Genomic DNA, 22,460 nt, shown 5'->3' with positions numbered 1-22,460 from the left:
GGAAAGTTTGCCACAGCTAATGAAGAAGACAGTAGTGTATATCTGTTGGTTTTCCAAAACCTTTGTTTATACCATGGCTCTAGTTACATACCCTTCTGCTAAGATGAAGCAGACCTCTGTGTTTAGGTATCAGTTGTAGCTGATTTTTTTCTGAAATAAATGGCAAGTGTTTGAATAAGCTTTTTTTCAGGAGGAAAAATGAAGCAATGTAAGCAGAGACGATAACCGAGCGTTTCAGGAAAGGGGGAAAAGAAAATTAGAGGTTTAATTTCCTAGTCCTACATCTGAAAGTATGGTTTTAGACAGTGATTTGTTAACAGTCATTAAATCCTTACCCATTAATCTTGACATAATCAGGCCTGTCAATATCAACTCCCTTGTATCCTGGCCATCCCCTTTTACCGCCTCGTCCCCTTTGCTCCGTGACCTTACCATTAATTTCTCACTTTCTTTGTTACTACCCCTCCCCGCCCGACCATACTCCATCCTCCTGTTCCTTAAACCATGGGGCTGCTGGTGCTGCCTGCCTCTTCCCGCACCGCTCCGGCTCTCCTCACCTCTGTGCCTGCTGGACGGGGTTTTAAATACACCGAGTTTCCTGAGAAAGGCTCGCAGCCTTGGCAGCGCTCTCCAGGCACCATCTGTTCCCAGCATCTCCTTGGGCAGTCGCGGGCTCTTGTCTGGCTTTTCTCTGCCTCCTTTCTTCCTGCCCTTCCTCCCTGCTGTCTTGGAGCATCATTTTGGAGAATTAGTTAGATCAGAGCCTGCGTAACTGCTCACGCGTATCAGTAGCATCCTCACCTGACCCTTCTCATCCTCTGCTCCCCTCTCTCACACTCATTTGTTGCATCAGCTCTGAAATCCAACTGTAAGCTCGTCGGAGCAGAGCCTTTTCCTTCCAGCTGCCTTTAGCACCAAGCACAATGATGCCTGGCTGGTATCATTAGGCACTACAGCTGTACAAATAAATAAGAATAGTTTTGATTACACAGTGGAAGTTCTCATCTAAAATAATTTAAACAGTAGTCACAAGCAGTTATGCTGTTTATAATTCGTATAATAATTTAGGACTGCTAGTTTTTAACTGTTGTGCAATTTGGATTTACTTGCCGTTCTCATGGGATAAAGTATATTATTGAACAAGAAAAGAATAAACTATATTCAGAGTAGCTGTAGGGTGCTATGATTTAAAGGAGAGCTGGTGGAATGCTACAGGAGAAAATATGCAGGATCCATTATGCTGTTAATGAATGCACAATTCAGATTGGTGATTTAATTTTGAGATCATATTTCTCTGGTGCCCTCAGGTATAACAGGCTTCATACATAAAAACTGAGTAAGATCGTATGTATTTATGCCCAGTCATGCAAAAACTGAATAATAATAAATAAATTACTTTCCGCGTTGTTTACTCATTTGCAATTATTTTTTTTTAAGTACATAGCATTCAAAGAGCACTATTAGAAGGGCACAACCATAATTGCTGGTACCAGTTTTGAACCCATGGTAGTAACCTTTGAGGCAGCTCGTTATTTATCCACAGCTACAGGCTGTCACTGTATGTAAGCCATGACTAGAGCATCATATTTTGATCGGGCCAGGAGCTTTCTTGAAATAGTCACCATTTCCTTCCTCAGGCAAGGTGGCAGATTGGTGATATTTTAAACTCTTGGCTAAGAGACAAATCCCAAAGTCCTTCTTTTTGCAGGCAGACCTGAGTGGTGGAAGCAAGACCTGTTCCTGTAGGGGCCACACCCATGAATAATTGTCAGAAACTACATTACGAAGTGGCTTCTAGCTTTACAAAATGTGATTTTTTATTTTTTTTGTCCATTTGTCATATTGGCATGTTAATTGTAAGCTTTTTCTACCATCCTTTTTCTGAAATGTGAACAGATGTCCAACTTTTTAAGAAGCCACATATTACAATGGACTGCATTTTAAATCATACAGCCACATCTGCAGAATGAATCTGAAAAGCTCTGAAAATAGACAAAGAAGATGCAATCAAAAGAAATTCTGCCTGGTCTTCCAGGTTGTACACCTGCTATTTTAAATTATTATTATTTTTTAATCTCTTACAGCTAGAGTTTCACTTCTTAAATGAATTTGAACAACTCGCCCGAGAGACATTCTAATCCGATCGTGTATTATGATGATACCAGTTGGATGTTATCCTATTAGGCACTCGCTGTAAATAAGGGATTTTCCGCTGACTTTTAAATCCTTGATTAATGAGAATGCTGGAAGCAGTGTCCTGTAAATTAGCCATAGTGCTAGCAACAATTGCAATTCACTTAGGAGAACTGATTTGTTTTAAATCTTCCCATCCAAATTAAAAAGCATGAGGAAAAGATAATGTGCAGTAAGTAAAACATATAACTCTATCTTGCATTATTTATCTGTACCCCATGGCTGTCTGAGACCCTTAGGTCTAAATCGTGCTCTCTCTTCAGGTAAATTCACATCAGTCAGAGCTCTTCTGGGGAAAGAAGTCTGGTAGTTGGCCCAAAGTATTTCTTTAATTTATGTATTCTTTATACTCTTGTTTGTTTTAGCTAATTCTTAATCCCATTTTAAATTGTGTTAAGCAGTCCAATTGCTTTCATTTGTAGCTTGGTCACTGCCATCTCACTTGCCTTTCACAGCTCCTTTGCCTTTTTTTCTGATGAAAACATGTATGAGTAGCAGGAAAAAGGTACTTGGGTTTGGGAAAAGGGGAGAACAGGGGGAGGTTGTGACACATCTGTTAACTGATACTTAAAAAGGAAGTCTTCCTGACATATTTTTATGAAGAAAACGTTTTTCACATCATCTTACTGCTTCCTTTCTTATTCAAATACCCATTCTTGATTTATAGCTTCCAACAAAATTAGTTTTATATCTAGTATTGACTTTGAAACATACATTATTTCCTTTAATACGCTGAGACATTAATGAGAGCTTTCTTGATGTGCTATATTCACATTTATTTAAGGTACTGTTCATTTCTGTACCCATAATACGCATGCACTTTTATCAGTGAAGAACATCCCTTTGTTCTTGTAGAAGTGTGAATACTCTTTCCATAGCTTGGAATTAGTGTCACTTTATAAAGACAGTTTTGACACTCCCTCTTATAAATAACTGAGCAAAGTATCCCTCATACATTAAGATACTTAAAATGTATGGTTTTCCCGTAGTTGTTTTCTGGTAATTCTGAATGCAGTGCAAATTGTAAAAAAAGTCGAGTTACTTAAAGAAAACTCTGACCATACTATCCTATAGCAAGAATAATCAGAGACGCTGCAATAATTCTCTAACTATCTGATCATTTCACCTCAGTTTGCTCAAGTTACAAGGGTTACTCATCCATGCATGTACCAAAGCACCCTTAAACAAAGTTCCAGTTAGACCAGTAGATCTCACAGGACATAATTTCTTGCTATGAGTATTACATATGCATATGATGCTCTCTGTTTAATGGTATTTGTGTACACTTCCCCAGTGATCAATTGGTAAATGTTCAGTATTCTGGCTGCAGCTCAGAAAAGTATAGTGTCTTCTCCAGTGTTCTGGGCAGAAGGAAAAATATGACACTATGGTTGACCAAAGTGAAACAGTTTGGGACATGCATGATACTTTTTTGTATACTTATTAGTACTTTTTGATACTTATTAGTTGTGGTTTTTACAGTGCAGAGTTAACTGTTTATAAGAAGGCTTTATTGGTTACCTAGTTGTTTATTTTTTCTTTATACTTTAGGAAAAACATAGGTGCTTTTCCACAAAGGGACTAAGTTACTGATTTTCAAGACTAAATGTTTGTATTTTGGGGAAAAGAAATGGACATTAGAAATTCAAGGGATGTTTGCAGCTGCCTTTTGTTATAACTCTGTTTTTCTACGTGGCAGAAAGAATGGACAACCAGAATACTTTTTTTCTTGTCTTTTTAACTCTCATTGCAAATCTGCCAGCTCATTTTGGCAGCCTTACAGATTTACAGAGTGGTTTCCCCCAGCTATAAATTGTCTCGGTTATAAGGAAAGATCATTTTTGTCATTACTGCATCAAACTGTGACATAACATAGCTGTTGTCTATAGACTTTTTGGTTACTATCAGCAAGTTACTTCATTCTCTTATGCCTCAGTCTTCTACCTGTAAAATATAATATTATTATAATAGGCTTTTCTTTGTTATGCCTCACATATTAATGAAGGTATTCCTGTATCACTTTCCTACTTCACAGAAGTGCTGAAAGCATATGTTCATTAATATTCTTGAAGCGTGACAAAGAAAAGCCTATTACTGTAATATGCTTTGCTTTAAAACTTCGGTTAGAATAATAATGATAAACAACATTGCTTAGGCTTTGGTTGTAAAATTTGTACATGTTCAGGCTTAAACTGATGAAGTAAAACTTTGATGTATTGTAATGGCCCTATCCTATACTCATGCAAAAGAACACTCCTAAAAATAATAATTCACATTGACCAAAATGGTTTGTACCTGTTCGTTGGCACATGTATCGTGCAGGAATCCAAGTACGGCTTTTTGCCTGCTATATCCTTAGCCGCTTGTTTCAGTATCATGTAGTCGTCTTATTCTCTCCATGTATTTCCTGCAGTGAGGTGAGCAGAAGCTGGAAATGGACAGTTATGAAATGTCTTGCCCATAGGAAAAGCTTCTTCCTAACCTCATTATTAATTGCTTGAGAAATGACCAGGAGCATAACAGTTTATATTTCTCTGCTATTATTTCCCCTAATAACTGTGGGTGTTCTTATTACGTTTCTAAATGACTGTTCTCAGAGGTGACTTGAACAGAAGGTATCTCATTTTATCAGGTTCAAATTGATTGCCTTGGTGTTTCATTGAGCATCTCCTTGTTCTTGCACTGTAAGAGGCGGTAGATAGGAATCCCCACTTTCTTTTCTTTATTGCATGTTGTAACATACATCCTCTGGTTTGCATCCTTTGTTTTGATCTATTTGATATTTCTTTATACGAAGAACTGTCCCAAGCCCATTTTGGACAGATGTTCCTAGAGCCCTTCGGACCTAAACACAGCACTCGGGAAATACTTCTCTTATTAAAGAAAATAGGATGTTTTCACTTATTTAAGAAAACAGGATGATACTTTCTAACACTGCCTATATTTATTCTTGGTTTCTTTCCTTGACTTCGTTTTCATTTAATAGTTTTCAACTCAATGAGAGTTATGTTGGCATCTTTTCCTTTTTTTTGGCTGTACATCTGAGAAAGCAAATGCAATTAATGGAGAAAACATCACTACATTTATGATAGTTTTAACAGCTGCAGGCAGTTCAATATTTTGACTTGTTTTTTAATGCTCTCAGTGTTTTCAGCAATATCATAGTAGAGATATTGGAGATAAAGGGGGAAGACCAGTAGCCCTAATATACACATTCTATCCTTCTACTTTCTTTTCGTATTACAAAAAAATATCAAAATGTTTAAGTGCCTGCACTGGATATCTAACACAGTTCTTCTAAAAACTGACAAGTGCGAATTGAAAAGCAAAATTCCATTAATACAGAGTTGGAATGTGTCACTGAGCCATTAAATATTAATATGTATGGAATAGTATGGAATGTCAGTATGGAATGCTCTGAGCCTTGCATAAATCTGAGCAATGAAAGAAATGCCAGTGAGAATCTTACAACATGTTCAGTCAATTAAAATATATATATTTGACTCTTATTTTCTTTGCAGACCACAGATGACATCCTGGTGGCCTCGGCTGAATGTCCTAGCGATGATGAGGACATCGATCCCTGTGAGCCGAGCTCAGGTGGGTTAGGTTAGTCAACTTTTTTATTACTTTCTTTTATTTCATATTTGCATGCTCCAGTCCCCCAGAGTCCCATTTAGTAGGACTGTCCTTTCTTACATAGCAGGGAGAAATTTAATTGGGACCTTTCTATACGTGGCAGTGTCAGGAGGGAGGGAGAGTTTGCTATACATTTTTCAAAGACAACGAATGGGAGCACATTGATAGTCATGATCTGAGCAAGGTTATAGCTTGGCTGAGGACCTGAGGCTGCACTGGGAAGGACATTTTGGGGCCCCTGCAACTGTGTTGTCATCATAAAGAAAGGACAACTTCATTTAGGAGAAAGGTGTTGCAATTGGTTGTGCCTTAAGCATTTCCCCCAGTTAAGATAGAAGTACAGTATTTCAAGTGTCCTATTATCTCAGTAGTAGAAGCAGAGTTCATTTTGAATTACTGTTTATGGTATGAAAAGCTGTATAGGTGGTAAAAACCTGAAGACATAGAATACAACAGTCTCAAATTTCAAATTTTTACAGCTTTTTTGCAAGCCAAGACTATTTAGAGTGTTTGTTTAGTTCCGATTAGAAATGAAAAATTTTTACATTCTAGTATTTTCCATGGAACAAAATTTTGTAGTGTTTTGGCCATGTCTTTCCTACTCCCACTGAATAATGGAGATTTGGTACTAATTTTTCTCTTTGATATAATTTCCCATATGAATTTCCCATTCATATACAATTAAATACTACGTATCCTCTCTAAAAATCCAAATGTTTACCATGGATGGGAAGGAATGCAAAACTTCATAACAGCAATCTGAGGAATTATGTTAATCTATAACCTTTAAAAAATCCTGGATGTCAAATGAACTACTCCAAATGAAGGACTACTTGCTTTGTTGGCTTGGGTTAGCTTTCACCTTTCTGAGTGAGCATCTTGTGGTACCAAATATGTCTCAGTTTTTCTTACTCACTTGAATTCTGCGCTATTGGGTAGCACGCCTACTGTCAGGTGTTTTAGATGATACCCTAGTCTTTGGTACTTCCTATAATACTTTATATAAAACAATTGAGATAAATATGTTGTGCACTAACATATTTAGCTTAAGTAGAAATCAGTGAAATTTGAGACTGGCCTGTATACTAATGCAAATCAAAACTAAGCCATCTTAGTACAACACTCAAATCGGGGAGCAGGGAATATGGCTACGTAGCCCTAAGACAAATGCAATTTGGCTTCAAATGTAGATGCATGGTTCCTTTTTGAAGTCACATAGCCTAATAGCCACATGCAACAATTATTTATTTAAATTTAAGTAAAGGCAGAGATGTTTATGTCTTGTCTCAGTGTTTGATGGACGTGCAGGGTGGCATTAGAGCTCTTCCAAGAACCAAGATATTTATAGATTTGATGAGAATACTTTGCAGTGGGTTTCTTTTGCTTTCCAATAAAAGGATTTCAGAGTGTTTTTCAAAATGCCATGAGATAGAACGACTATTCTTAAAACTGAGCAGCAACAGATACACCCACCTTACACATTCTTATATCTCTCAGGAAAACATTTCACTTGCAGAAGTCCCAGACATCATGAGCAAGAGATTTAGGAATTGTGATAAGAATTCCTTTTTTGAAGGTTTGAAAATGAATTTCCAGGATATTTTTTTCTGCTTTTCCCTTCTAATTTTCAAATGAAGACTGTCTTGTCCAGTGCAACTCAATGCAGTGGGCATTTCATCGGGCTCTGAGCTCATCCGTGCCAATTGTCTCTTTGCTTTAGTTAACTCAGGCAGTGCCGTTTAATAAGTAGATTGACATTTATCTACTGCAAATGTATATAGTTCTAATAATTTTTTTAAATTTATAAGACAACTCTAAAAGAATACGTTAATTACCTAGCACTAAAAACTTTTTCCCAAGCCCTGTTAAAATGCAGCTGCTACATTAGAAATGCAATTTTATTGTCTCAGCCTTACAGCTTGCTGAAAGCCAATGAAAGTTCAGAATAATTCTTCTCTGAGGTTGTTTTGAACTTCAGATCAGCGGCTGCAATGCTTAGTAGTTCTGGAGCTGTGCACAGTCATTTAGCTGGTGGGTGCAGGAATGGGAGGGGTGAAATGAAGCTTTCTGACAGGTTATCATTTCTGTCCAAACCATGGTCCAGAAGGGGAACGTGAATGTTAGTCTTCCTGCAAAACCTTGCCATTAGCTTTACATCCTAGTGTTTAGCTTTCCTATTTTAGCTTTTCATCACCTGGCTACGCTTCTTATTTTTGTTTATTTGAGAATGGTTTTACTGTTTCATTTTTTGGATCCCAACTGCTACCGCTTTTTAAAAAAAGTATGGATTGGCACAGGAATTATGTTCTTCATAATCCCAATTGTCTGGATCATTTTATCTGTCATTCTTCACATCAAAATGTCACTTGTCCTCCCACTCTCAACTCTTTAAAAGCTATTAATTTGCCTCCCTCTTCATTGGCCTTGTCCTTTTCTCATATTTGAAATAACATGAACCAAAGGGGTTACTGAAGTCATAACTTCTAGCATATCTGTCTCTCTGTAAGCTGTTTTACTCTTAGATGCTTAGTGTTAGGAATAAGCTTTCTCCGTGAATAGTCCTGTAGGCACTGCTCCATCTCAGTAATGCTGCAGAATCTGTGTGGATTTGAGCTACTCCTAACAGTAGGCTGGAACTTAAGGGAGAAAAGCATAATGTTGTTGACAGTGACAGGTTAATGACTTTTTTTTTTTTTTTTCCTTTGGGATAGCATGCAAAAGGATACGTACTCCATTCAAATTCTTCCCATGGCTCAGTTCAGCTTTTTTCCCCATAACCCTTTTCACAAACCAGAGTTACTTCTCCACACCCACTCCTTCCTCCACATCCACACTGATGCTGGTGAAGCATTTCCTAAGAGATACTTCTACGAGGCAAAATATATGATTCTAGGACTGGTCTACTATTATGTTTTCACTTCAGAGGCTGTAGCCTGAGAACCTGTTAGATTTCTTCTCTTGCTGCCTGGTGGTCAGTCAGCAAAAGGGCCCACCCCAGCACAAGAGATGATGCTCTCGAAGCTCTCAGGTCAACATTTTCCTAGCAAGAATACATTCAAGGGATGGCCAGAGCCCTTTCAGTTTTACTGACAGAGCCATATCTGTACATTTCCATGATGATTGCCCATGGAATGCATACTTCTAACCAAAGTTCCCAGCTCCAAATGAGAGCCTATTCAACAAACAGATTGAATATGGTAAACCTATATATCATAGAAAATACCGATTAGCTAGATTTTACTGATTAATGAGATTTATGCTTAAAATAGAGCTTCTTTTCTAGGGTAAGTATGTGGCAGTTTGTAGTGGCTAACAAGCCTCGGTCTGCTACTACCAGCTTTGCTTTCTGTGCACCTGTCTGCTAAATAATAAATGGAAAGATGCAATTTGCAACAAATTTCATATGGGACATAAAAATGTAGACCAGATTAGGAGCTGCTAAGCAGCAATCCCATCAACTTGTCTGGAACATAAAGTCACAAAAATTATAATTGCAGATTTCATTGTGGTATACAAACTGCTAAATGTGCCGTAATTGGATGAAGTCATAACAAATTTATTAGCATGCAAAACTTAGTCAACATATTTTGTTTGCATTATGTTTTGTATAGTAAGGCAACACATATTGCTTTCACAGTCTCTCTCTATTCCCCTCTCCTAGTCTAAATACTAATAACAACATGAAGAATTATGATTATGATAATAATTATTAATTATCATTATTATTATTATTATTATTTATGTTTCCTCAGCTTCATGTCACAGAGGAAATAATAAAGCCTTTTCATTTTTTAGACATCTTATGAAAAATGTTGGTGGAACCTTATCAAAAAAAAAAGGACCTGGGATGATTTACTGATTTTACGTGATGAGTTATAAGACTGTGGGTGGACAAATTGCCATTCCGCACATCAGGACTGCTGTTCCAGCCTTTCCTGAGCTCTGTACAGAGCTCTGGTTTCTGCTGAGTTTCAGTGATCATTTGTGCTACACAGTTTATTTGTTCCTGTTACACTGGTCTGGTATTTTATTTCTTAGCTATTATCTAGCCACTTCTGTAGCTATTGAAATGTTCCAAAACACAGCGAGGTCCAAACTGGGTCAAATGAAGTGAAATCATTGAGTTTAACGGCAGGGAAATGTAGACTGGGGAAAAAGCCTTACAGTTTTTAGCATACGCACAAACAGTTCATTTTCTGCAAATTATAGTTAAATCCTTCTCAAACTCAGGACTTGACAAATGTTTAAGTTAGAAATTAGGTTCAAAACCTCTCCTGATGGCCCCAGCAGAAATGGGATGGACAGAAGTTTTAGCCATCTTTAAGCAAGAATATATGGTATTTGTTGGTCTTGGAAGTTTTAAGAGAAGACAACTTTCAAAGTGAAAAAATGGTCTTGTGGAAACAGGATTTTTTGAGATTCAAACAAGTGTCTTTCTGCCGGCAGAAGTTCACATGTTGCAAACAAATAAAATACTTCATCATCTCTTGATCAGCATTTGTCTGACAGCTCTTGGGTTCCACTTGCCAGGACAGTGTTAGACTGGTATCAGATCTTGTCCTGTGCTTGTTCTATAGGGCAACAGGATAAGAATAGTCAGGTCAGAGAGTTTGGTGATGTATACCAACTAGTAGCATTCGTTACCTTTCTTAGCCCTGATTCTCAATTCTAAGGGAGAAATGGAATCACTTATTTTCCTAGGTTTTTAAGGAAGAGCCAATAATATGATAGATGCTTATGGAATGATCTTTGAGCATGTGTTGATTTTCCTACATCTTGATCAGGCTGATTGCATTGCAGGAAACAGCTGGCCACGATCAGAAATCTCCATAACATCAGTATAGCCAAGAGAGAGCGAACAAGCCGCTACTTAAGATGACTCTTACAGTTCAGTCACTGCTTTGGGAAGGCTTTGTCCTGTCAGCAGAACAGTTTGGAGCTTTGCATAGAAACTGCTTCCTGCATGTGTACATACTCTGCTCTGTGAGAACGTGGGTAGATGGGTATGGCTAGGAACCATACGTTCTCAAACGCTTTGTGGTGATTTAGGTTTGGTCCCAGAATTGATACTTATTTTTCTAACAGGCAGAGCTGTGAAATATGGACTGCGAATGATTTTTGCTCATCATTAGAAGTTTTGCTCTTCTTTTCCTGCCACAAATTATTGCACTGTATTCCTGGTGCATCTGGCAGCAAGATAACATTGCAGTAGGAGGTGAAGTGACTCCTATAATTTATACATCACTGCAAGTGCCCTGCTTAATGCACTTCACAGAATTCTTTGTGCAAGCAGCTGAAACAAAGAAAAATAAAATTACAGTTAGTTCATAGGGCTACTGTGTTCATTATGGCTCGAGACACAAGGGGAATATTTGTGCCTCAGTCCAATTATCCTGTAGTTCTATATGCATTTCCAGTCCTAGAAAGACTGCTGGGTTGCCTTGAATCAGCCTTTTTAAATGCTTAGCTGAAATACATATAGACATGTTTGTATGAGCCACTGCAGAGTGAAAAATATGCTTTATTTTATTTAATTTTACCACTTACCATGTCTAAACTTAAAGAAACTGAGAGTCTTCAGATATAGGTTAATTTTCCTATAATTGAAGTTAAAAGAGTTGTTAAGGTTACTTAATTTTTTTATAATTCATAATCCCCCAAAAAACAACAGAAAGTAAATGTTGCATTGTTCAAAATTATTTTATTGTGAACTGAACCACTTTCTTGTCAATAGACTGAGCTCTTAGTGTCTGTCACTGTGAATTACAAATAAGGCATTTCTCATTTGAATTTGATCAAAAAAAATTTTTTCCTAAGTTATCTGAGAAAATGAGGTTAAAAATGATAATTGATCTGTTGTACCAACACTGATCTCCAGTCTTTGCCAACCCATGTCACTGAAACATGGGAATACCAAGTAGAATTGTAGCTTCCCAGACAGTCCTAAGGATTTTCATGCATTCCCAGTGTTGGGAGCAGCTGAAAAAAAATAGCATGTGCTGAGAGGAAGGGTTTTCTTTCAGTCTAACAAATCATTTTTCAATAGTTTAGAGAATTCTGACTCCTCACATGCATTCTATATAATTTTATTGGTTATGGTTGGGTTCATACCCTTACACATCCTTTCTTTTTGTAACCTCAATTGGTACAGGGGATTTGTGACCAACAAATTATTTTTAAATTATTTTATTTTAAAGTTTATTTTTTAAGCACACTATAAGACAAAATGCAGCTATTTTTTAGCTAAACGTGCCTTTTAAATGTGAAAAATTCAAGAAGATACCCCTTGCTGAACATATGTATTTGAAAGAGAGGTTTAATACAGAGATGACTGCACAGGCTAATGCTTTCTAGCATGTGTTAATTGCAGTCATAGTGATATGATCAGATCAGAAGGCAGAGTGTGGATGGAAACTGGGGAACTGGCTTTTGTCCTGAGCATAATGGTTTTCTATCAATGTAATATCAGTGGCTCACTATGCTGTAAGACTGGTAAGAAATATCGACATGAGGTTGCTATAAATCATACAAAGCTCTCTGTTAACTTGCACGAGACCTTCTCCACTGGTGCGTAAATGATGAACGGATTTCCGTGTGTGTGAACTTTGAGTATGCATTCATATTCCACTCATATTCTTGCTAAAGCTGGGTGTTCTCACTTCTTATAATGTATATAAGAATGGCAAATGTTTGTGATGTAAATACTGGGGTTATTTGTGTGGCAGTGCCTAAAGCTCTACTTCATGCTTCAGATATATGCAGACAACATGAAAAGACCGTTCTTGTTCAGAGAAATTCATAAAGTGACAATTATTAATACTGCTGTTACATGTTCAGTGATCTGGAGTTAGACATCTCCACAGCACAGACAAAACCAAATGGTAATGTTTCTAGTAGTTTGAAGAAATTTAGTCATTTTATAAACAATAATTCAAGAAAAATGGGCACATTACTCAACGCTCCAGAAGGGGTGGCCCAACGAAAGAAGGGTTTTTTTTTCCTTCCTTTAAAGATGTAAAACACTGCATGTGACTCAGTTCTGAAGGTATTTAGAGGCAAAGCTGAGGCGCGTGATCCTGCAGCGATACCAGGACTGGAGTATGAAGGCAGAGAAGCAAACCAGCCACTCCACATCACTCATTGACTAGATGATCTCCAGAGGTCCCTTCCAACCCTAACCATTCTGTGATTCTGTGATTCTGTGATACGTGCCATCCCTGCTGACTTCTGTGGAAGTCCCTAGGTTTTTCATGTCTGAATCAAGGACAATAAAATGTCCATGAATATATTTTGCATTTATTCAGGTGTAGAAGTGATATGTTAGTCAATCAGAGGCAAGTGTACAACCCCTGCATGAGATAACGTGGGTTGGAGAAAGCAAATGGCGAGCAGGTTAGAGGTAAGGATGGCGGTTCTGTGGGCAGGGCTGGAGGACAGCAGGAGAAGTCTACTCTCATGCAGCGCATACCAAGGTGGAGGAATATGGCCGTGTTTCATTGCTGAGGTTATTTTGGGGAAATTATCTGTCTCACAATCCGTTTAATATTCATTCTCTCTCGGTTTCTCTGTCCCTCCCTATAAGGATATGCACATGCTCTTGAGGGTTTATGTTCCTAACTTCCCAAGAAAAATTTGCAGAAAACACTGTTGCTAGCATATAAGCAGTTGCTTTATTCTTTTTGTTTCTCCTGTATAAAGAACCTGCCCTACAGACCAATCCAGCATTAACCAGAGAGTGTGATATGTCCAGAATGACTGCCCCCAAAAAAGGAAATAAATCTAACAAAGTACAAAATTACTGAATAAGGTATTACGTAGACATTAAAGAATTAATTGACTGCTAATGCAGTGGCTCTGTAAGACAAAAAAAAAAAAAAAAGGAATTGGATCTATGACTGTGCTGTCTTAAACAAAGCAGTCCTGGAGTCCTGATTTTCAAAACTGATATTCAATATTTTCAATAATATAATTAATTAAGTCCCAGTTTCTGTACATCTGTACATGTATCCCTATATGTGAAAATAGGTTCTAGGCAGTTCTAAATCTTTTGTGATTCTCAGTTGCTAGCCACAGAAAAAAAAAGATATGTGCACTTTGACAGCCTTCACTGTGAGAAGGTTCCACCATTTCCAAAAAGGTATAGATCTTTTTAATCTAGAGTCAAAGAATCACTTTACTGAAGAACAGGGTGTAAATACCACCACCCCCACCCCCCAAAAAAAGTTTTTGAACTATCATGAAAGATTTTTAATGTATATTTCAATACATAAACTACATTGTTCATTTAGATGCTAATAATCAATCTTTCTTTTTTAAAATACCAAGTCCGATCTTACCCATTATCTTACCCACAGTCTTTCCAGTTTGGGATAGAAGCACAATACACAAGTAAAGTGTAAGAAAACCAGCACTGACCTGTCCTAATCCGCATCCTGAGAAAGGAGTTTGGTTTTCAGGTTATTTTGTAAATGTTGGATTTACTGAAACCAATTAAATAAAGCCACATAAAGACTATGTGGACTCTCAAAACATTTTCCATGGTTGGATTTCACACACTGACATTGGCTGAAAAATGCAGGAAATAAGTAAATTATTAATTGTAAAACTGAGATTTTCAGAAACAGTTAAGTAATTTGGAGACTCGAGTGATACTTTTGTCTGATTAAATAAGGAATTTTGGAAAGGGAGAGGATTTGCTTGCACAAGGGGTGAAGTAAATAGCTGATCCAATCTGGAATAGGTTCCATTAATTTTCTTGGCAGTCTGCTTAAAAATCCTAAATTAAGGTGTATAATCCTAAAACCTGGTCTTTTGAATAAAGCTTACACTTAGAATCAAGACTGCATATATATTTTTGACATGAATAAATGCGTTTTTCTAGTTTGTTTTAAATTAGACAATGTGCCACTGGTACCCTGATCAATGCAACTGCATTGTGTTCCTTGAGCTACCCTTCCTCTGGTTTCATTGGCTACATCTACTGCATATATTTTCTTGTACACTGCATTGTAGGCACTGGCAACATCAAAACTACTTCTTGTCGCTTTGTAGTGCATGTGCATTGAATTTGCCTCTTTTTGTGAGAAAAACCCTCTTCCTCAGGACCGTTTGTCATCCTTGGTTTTATGGACACGGTACTGAAGGCGGGCGATATTTTGCAAAGATATAAAAAGGTTTATAGCCAAAACACTGGCCTGATTTAACATCGTATTGCTCAACTTCTACGCCAAGGCTTTCTCTCAGACCAAATTTGAACAATGCGATGTTAAATCAGGTCCTCAAAATTCTGTAAGAAATTTGCTTTACCTCAGCTGCTGTTTGGAGGAAGGATCAGGCAGAATGATGGGAATCTGAGGCAGCCACCCCTAGCAAACAGGGAAAATGCAGTTTTGCTAAGGAAGGGGGAAGCACACAGCAGCGCATGCGGGACACAGGGCAGAGGCCGGTGCTCTGCCTCTCGGAGCTAAATGACACAGGGCACTGTCTATTCCAGTGCTCTTCTGCAGCTCAGTTTTTCTGCATTCACACCGGGCAATTACAGGTGTGCAAGCAAACCATTGTGCTTCTAGCTAACCTGATAAATTCAATTTATGCAGTGCTACAAAGTAGTTGGTGTATGCCAGCTGCAGCTTATCAACTAATTACCATGTTAACAGACTGCTGGCAGCGAACAGGGTTGCTTACCCTGCTGCCAGACAAAGGAGATAAGGGCAAATGGTGAACCTTCTGCCGGTGTTTTCTAGCGCTCAGTACAGTGAGAATTTTCATTATCTCTTGCATACCCAGTAGTAGGACCGTTGCTGCTAATTTTCAGCCACTTGCTAACACCTAATTTAAACCTCTGTGGGAACACTGGGGGTTTTTCTTGTGTGACTAGTCATTTGACAGCCTGCAAAGTGTCAGGTGAATGCTGACAAGTTTGAGAACTGGGTATTCTCTAAGGATATTGCTCATAAACGGAAGCAGGGAAAATTCAAGGCAAAAGTAACCTGTAATGAGGATGCGTGTACCTGAAATAGTCTAACCTTGGGCTATCTTCTTCTAACTATATAAAGACCTGAATGGAACCTTGTTCTACTGTGTTGACATGCTATTCTGGCCCATAGGTTTCAAAACCAGCACTTCTCCTGAGGTTAAAAACTGTGGTCTAGATTTGGGACTTTGACAGTTTAAATGTAAGCTGGCTTAAATGGTAGATTGTGATCTAGACACAGCACCTGTGAACGTACCCTTTAAAAAGTTACAGAAAAGGGATAAAGGAAAGGAAAGATGAAAGTGGCGAGAACATGAGAATCAGATTCCAAAATAAGACAAAGCTTTATAGATATCTCGATCTTTTTCCTTGTGCTAACATCAGAGACACCAGTGTTATTTTATAGACTGTGATGAGAAAAGCACAGAAAAACAAGGTGGTCTTATTCATTTTGAGAATTTTATCATCAGAAAAAGAACATTAATTACATCGAGTGTAATTTGTATCAATCCTGAAGTCCATTTATGTTTTTCTTCCCACCCCTTGAGAAGCATATAAGGTCTTTGCTGTAATGCGATTCAAGCTGAACAAGTGTAGATGTATCTGCAAGTTGTATGGGAGCCTTTGCTTAGCGGGTATAGTTTGGTATTTGTAGCGGTCGCACTTCCAGTGTGTGCATGTATATTCTGAAAGCCTGCCCCCTTCTTTTCCCAGGCATGTTATCAACTTTGTCAGTAATGGATCTGACTTGATGACAGTATTTAGAGCAAATTGAATGCAGCGTGCTTTCAGCTCCAACATTCAAGCCATATATGTAATGTTTGTGGCACAGACATTTATCTCGTCATGTAGTAGCTGCTTAGTGAGGGAAGACAGTCAGGGAATCACCCACGGTTGCAAAGATGAATGTGGGTGTCTGCACCTCCAGCTCCTTTCACGAGCAAGAATCATTCCTTGCTCTGCAGGCTAAGCCATCAGATTTCTCAGTCTTTACAACTACATTTTGATGCTCCCTTGCAGAAAGCTGGTTCCTAGATTAGGTGGTTTGGGTTTGGGTTTTTTTTTTTTTTTTGCGTTTTTTAAATGAGATGATAATATTAAAAATAGCAAGCAATGAAACCTTTGTCCTGCGAAACTCAGTGGCAAAGCTTTTGCCAAGTTCAGTGGGGCCCAAATGTTGCTGTCTCTGACACTGTAAGTTTATGGTACAATGAAGCCAATCTTACAGTTAGCTACCACCAAAAATTTGTTTCCAGTGCCCCTGCCCTTTTCTTGCCATAACACCGGTGTTCATCTGACTCTTCAGGGAGCCAGAGCTGCAAGCAACTAACTGAGCAAAAGATACTGGTTTAGCTGTCTGAACTGGTTCCCCACAATTACAGCAGCTTAGCTCTAGCTTGAAAACGTGCTACCAGTAGGGTAATATTTGTGTTTTGTCTTCCTTATGTTATCTTATTTGCAAAAGCATTTATTTTTTTTTCCCATTTAGGAATACTTCAATTTAAAATCGAGACTACTCACTAACTGCTGATCAGTCAAAATTTCTGAAGCAAAGTAACAAATTACCAAAGATTTCCGAGAACACACACAAAACCAGGCTAAATTACTCCATGTGGAAAAAAAGGAAGCAGAGGTGCAAAGGTGAATGACAAATGTAGTAGTGGGGAGGGGTAGGACTGACAGCTGAACTGGTAAAAGGAGAAAGTATCCATATTGGGAGAGGAGGAGTACTAAAAGAGGAGCAATAGAACTGAAATTGTTAAAATATACTAATAAAGAGAGTAAGAGCACAGAGATGAAGACTGCTGAAAACATTACGTGATATATTGGTTTACATTTTCCATTTTGGCTAAAATTAAATTTAGTTTTGTAGAAAATGTTTTCACAAAAGCTTCTTATTAAACTGTGTGAAATATTCCCCTCAGCTCTGCAGAGCATATTAACTTATAGAAACTATTGATTTTGTATGCTCTATCAATTGGCACTTTGCTACCAACTAACCTATCTCCCTTTAGACTTATGTTGACATTTAAAGATGAGTGAGACAACAGCCCTCCCACCTCTCAACCACAGGAAAAAAAATGTTACATGCAAAACCTGCAGCCCTAAGGAGTTGGTAGGATTTGTAAATTATTTGAAGTCAATCTATGGCAAATCATTGCACTTGGAAATAAGCAGTACATTCTGTGCAGAGACAATGCTTAGCTTCTCAGCAAAACAACATTTTTAGCTGTGGATGGTGTTTTGCTGCTAGACTATTTTTATGACTAAATTAGTTAACATCACTTTAGAGGTATTTTCATGCATTATGTCTTTCCTTCTGAGAACCTTCAAAATTTCGATTTAGAGGAAGTAAAGAACCTGGGTTTGCACACCAAAGAGTAGAACGGTTATCTTAATAATTTTCTCTTAAACACGTTTGAAAGTAGATTATTGTCTTGTTCCCTCAAACTCAGTAAACGTCTGACAGATTTCTTAGAACAAATGCAATGGCATGAGTTCGAGGTGGCAAATGTAGCTACTCTGCTCATGAGCACCACACCTCTCCACCACATCACAGCGTGTTGTGTGCGCAGGTGTCAGCTCCCATTCTCTTTGAATCACAATGCCATTATGACCAAGGAGCATACAGTGTGTGTGTTCGGCAGTGCAGCTAGTTTTATGGTACTTTACTCACGTGGATTAGATGATGGCTTTGGATATAGACTGTTCCAAGTCTGATGGAAGTTTGTCACTAAGCTTGATGGAAGTTTGTCACTAAGCTATAGCAGCCAAATGTTGAACCACCTCATATTCCTTCCCTCCCATGGCAGCTCAGTCATTGACAGACATGCCCTGGGGAGCCAGTTCTTGCCTTCTCTCAAGAGCCACTTAAGGTTGGGTAGGAAGGGAACAGGCTGAGGTACCCCTGTGCTCAGACCAGGGTGGGTTTGAGGTTAGTCTCATGCACAAGTTTACAGCAGATCCTCATCCTGGTTTTGCAACTGGGCTGCATCTATCCCACCACTTCAGCAGAGGAAGCACTGAGATTTGTTTTTTCAGGCATACTCGTAATGAGACGTTGAAATTGCAGTGAGCTCAGAAACCAGTTCACCAGAATCCAACAATGCTACAGAAAGTCGACCACAAACAGGTCTACAATGATAGCTCACAGAGTGAAAATTAATATGTGTCCTCTAAATAATTGCCTTCATGCCTCATTGCAAAAGCAGTAGTTAAACATTCTTGTATTGTGAGTAATTTCCTATGCACAGTTTGTGGGAAGGCATAAATGTAAAGAAAACAGGTTTGGGGTCCCTTTGTTGTTTTTTTTGTTTTGTTTTTAAGTCTGCTAATTTCAATTCACGAACACCATGGGAGCCTGCAATTCCAATTTTCTTTTCACAGTATTAATGAAAACTGGGCACTGAAAATAGTCAGATTTTTCCCTCTAAATTTTAAACCACTTAGAAATACAGTCAAGAATAATAACCTTCTAATCCATTATTACACAATGTAAAACTGTGCTCAATTGCTATTATTTCATGCAAAGTTTTTCATAAGTGGTGGAAGAGGCTTTTAAAAATCAGTTTTGTCTAAGCTGGTCTTTGAGGCAATCCAAAAAGGCTGGTTGTATGCTGTTGAGAGGAAGAGTTGAGCATCGGGGAAGTTAAGAAGGGATCGTTGCACCACAAGATGACTTTTATTTCCTCTCGCTGTTATGGCATGGTCTGAGCACAATTACAGTCTTTATGATTTTCTCTTGTTCCTAATCAAACCATCCTCAACTTGTAGATTGTTTCAGGATTTTTTGGAGATGACTTTTTATTATTAATAATCGGCGTCATTTTTATGACATGTAATCTTAACATTCACCTATAAGGTATTTTGCTTCTCATTTGCAATAAGAAACTTCATCCAGGATGAAGTCAGTGTCTTTTTGATGCTGCAGACACTAACAGAGACTGCAACTGAGCAGCAGACAAGGTTACCCATAGACATACCTCTGCTGCTGTGCCAGGAGCCAATGACTCTGCCTGGTTCAGCTACCAAGATGCTTGGAAGAAAACCACATCCTGTGTTTCTCAAAGAGCTGGGAAGCAAAGAGCAAGACTTCTGTAACCTTATAATCTTCACTTGCTCTTCATTGAGATCATCTGTTGTCCCTTGCGATAGCCCCTGTCTTGCAGGAGAAAAAAAAACCAGGTAAATTCCCCTTGGGTATTCAAGTCTTAGTCAAATAAAGGTCCTACTTAAATAGAAGGCAGCTGTTTCAGCAGTGTTATGGATGGGGATTTGTTTATTTACATAGATCTCAGAGGAAGTGTAGGCTGGCCTTTTTCCAGTGGCCTTTTTCCTCCGTGTCTCAGAATAGGATGCTTGCTTAAGCGTGTGCTCCATTAGCCCTTCCTACCTAAAATGCTCACAGACAAACCCATGTGCTTTGTAAAACTTTCCTCCTTCATTTGTCTTGAGACGCCCTGCTAGGTTAAAAGCATATTTTAATTTAAATGGAAGAAAAATAGCAAGAAGTCATTTCCCTTGCTGAACTGCTCCTTTTACAGAAGTCCAAACAAATGTAACAACAGATGCTTTGAAAATGTTGTGAGTTTAAATAACATTAATGTAGTGGTTGAATATTCCTCAGACAGATGGGATAAATGAGATAATTGTGAAAACATCCTTAAAAATAAAAGGATGCCATCAGGTGAAAGGCAGGAGTTTAGGTAATGTTGAAAAATATTCCTTACATGTTTTTTTAGGTTCAATGTTAAAAGAATGTTTTCCTCTGAGCAAGCTGTTAAGTGTCATTTAGTAGATATTAATTGTAAAGTCAGTTGACGGCATTTGGCCCAAATGTCTATATTTTTAAGAGAAAGAGCAGCTGTTAGTCCACCAGGTATTGACAGAGTTTATTCAGTTGCTCCTATTATTTCTCAGAAATTAATTTCCTGAAATCACTTACAGTAAGATAAGACTTTATCTCATTTTCATTCTCTACGGAAATACTCAGGAGTCTTTATTCTGCAACAATGCATTGTCTCTTCTACAACAATAAATGACACCCTATGTATAAAAGAATTTCCATTTTCTACAATAGCTACAACGAAGAGACGGGATCTAAACCAGTCACTGACTACTTTGGGACAGACCACGTGTCTTAGTAGGGTGGCATCTACCCTGAAATGAGGAAAAATCTCAGTCTTCTGAAGCAAAACTTCACGATCTCTTGTGTAGTCACAGAAAATACCATTTGTACCAACTTGTAACAACTAAGAACTTTCAGAGGGGAAAAAAAAGTTAAAACACTATTTGACGCGAATGACAGTTTTCTTGAGTCTTACCAGGGTGCCTCTGTTCTTTCAGCCAAATAAAATGTCACCTTCTTTAAACCTATGTGGGATAACTGCCAGGAAGTGGTGTTTCAACAGTAAGAACACAAATCACCAATAAATAAATAATGAGTAATACCAAGGTAGAGAAGGAATTTAGTTCTTTTGGGGATTTGTGGCTTTTTTGCTGTGTTTTGTTATTCATAGGCCAATTGTGGATGTCTGTAGCTGGTGGCTGCTTTTAATTCTGGTTCTCCAAACTTGTTGTGATTTTTTGACCAGTGTTGATAGTTTGAGTGGCATTACCTTTATTGTAGCATCCTTAAAATCATCACCTTCCTATTATGTCTTTACAGTGCAAAACAAGTGACTATGGGTCATAGTATGCTTTTTGCACCTTAAGCAAGACACTTCTCTGATGCCCTTCAATAAAATGCTAGTTGTGGGCAAGGTCTGATAAAGCTAACGTTATGAATATATTGTAAAAACAGTGTTTAATAATAATCTTAGTTAACATTTATATTTTACTGACTGCATTTTTAGCCAGGCATAATGATTTAAAACACAGTTTCCATAAACCAGCCTGGACGCTTAATGAGAGCGTTCTGCACTGCTCGGTGGGAAACCTTGGGTCACTCACTGCTCTTTTCTTGCTCCTGAGCTCAGCCAAGGCAGGCAGTGCTGGGGGTACACAGCCTCTCAGGACTTTGGAAGTGCTGGTATAGTCAGAGGAATATTGCATAGACCCAGGTCACTTCATTTTTGCCCATGACACTTGCTAAGTTACAGACGAAGATCCATCTCAGCTATTGCCACTTAAAGCAATTCTATACAAATCGTAGATCTGCCTCTCCTCCTTCTGCCAAATGCAGTAACGAAAGGAGATCATGGGAAATGCATAAGCGTTGTGTGTGCTGTGAGCATTTAACTTAGAAATTCCTTCTGGAATGAGGCTTTCATTCCACATGGCTGTGCAAGGGGACAAAATGTGCCAGACAACACAGTAATTCCTATCAAGAAGACTTTACAGTCTGAAGACATAGGTCAGTTCAGTTCATATCACAACTGAAAAGACCAGAGTGTGGCCTGAGAGGTGGGTTCTTAGAAGGCTGAGCCCTTGCTCTGTGCAATTTGAGATTCTTTTTTCTGGGCATAAAGTGTAGCTTGAAGGAATGTCTGATGTTGGTGTCAATGACGAAAAGAGAGAATGGGAAAAGTTGAGTGAAAAAGTGCTCTAAAGTGTAGCCATATTGAAGGAGGACTCTGTGAATTAGAAAGGAGAAGGAAGGGTTGGATAGCTTTCTAAAAGTAACAAGGTAAATATAATTAATTTTGAAAAAAAA

General features: G+C 38.2%; 1 protein-coding gene across 1 annotated transcript in view; it reads left to right on the top strand.

Moving 5' to 3' along the window:
- The window catches only part of NRXN1 (neurexin 1), a 472,728-nt gene that overhangs the window by 446,286 nt on the left and 3,982 nt on the right, over positions 1–22,460 (top strand). The window contains exon 14 of the mRNA XM_009894822.1: positions 5,705–5,793. Coding sequence (XP_009893124.1) covers positions 5,705–5,793 — 89 coding nt within the window. The remainder of the gene's footprint in view (positions 1–5,704; positions 5,794–22,460) is intronic.

This window comes from Charadrius vociferus, unplaced genomic scaffold (assembly GCF_000708025.1).
Source record: "Charadrius vociferus isolate BGI_N301 unplaced genomic scaffold, ASM70802v2 scaffold411, whole genome shotgun sequence".
NCBI classification, from domain to species: Eukaryota; Metazoa; Chordata; class Aves; order Charadriiformes; family Charadriidae; genus Charadrius; species Charadrius vociferus.
Note: the sequence above shows the minus strand (reverse complement) of the source record. Positions and strands in the feature narration are given on the sequence as shown.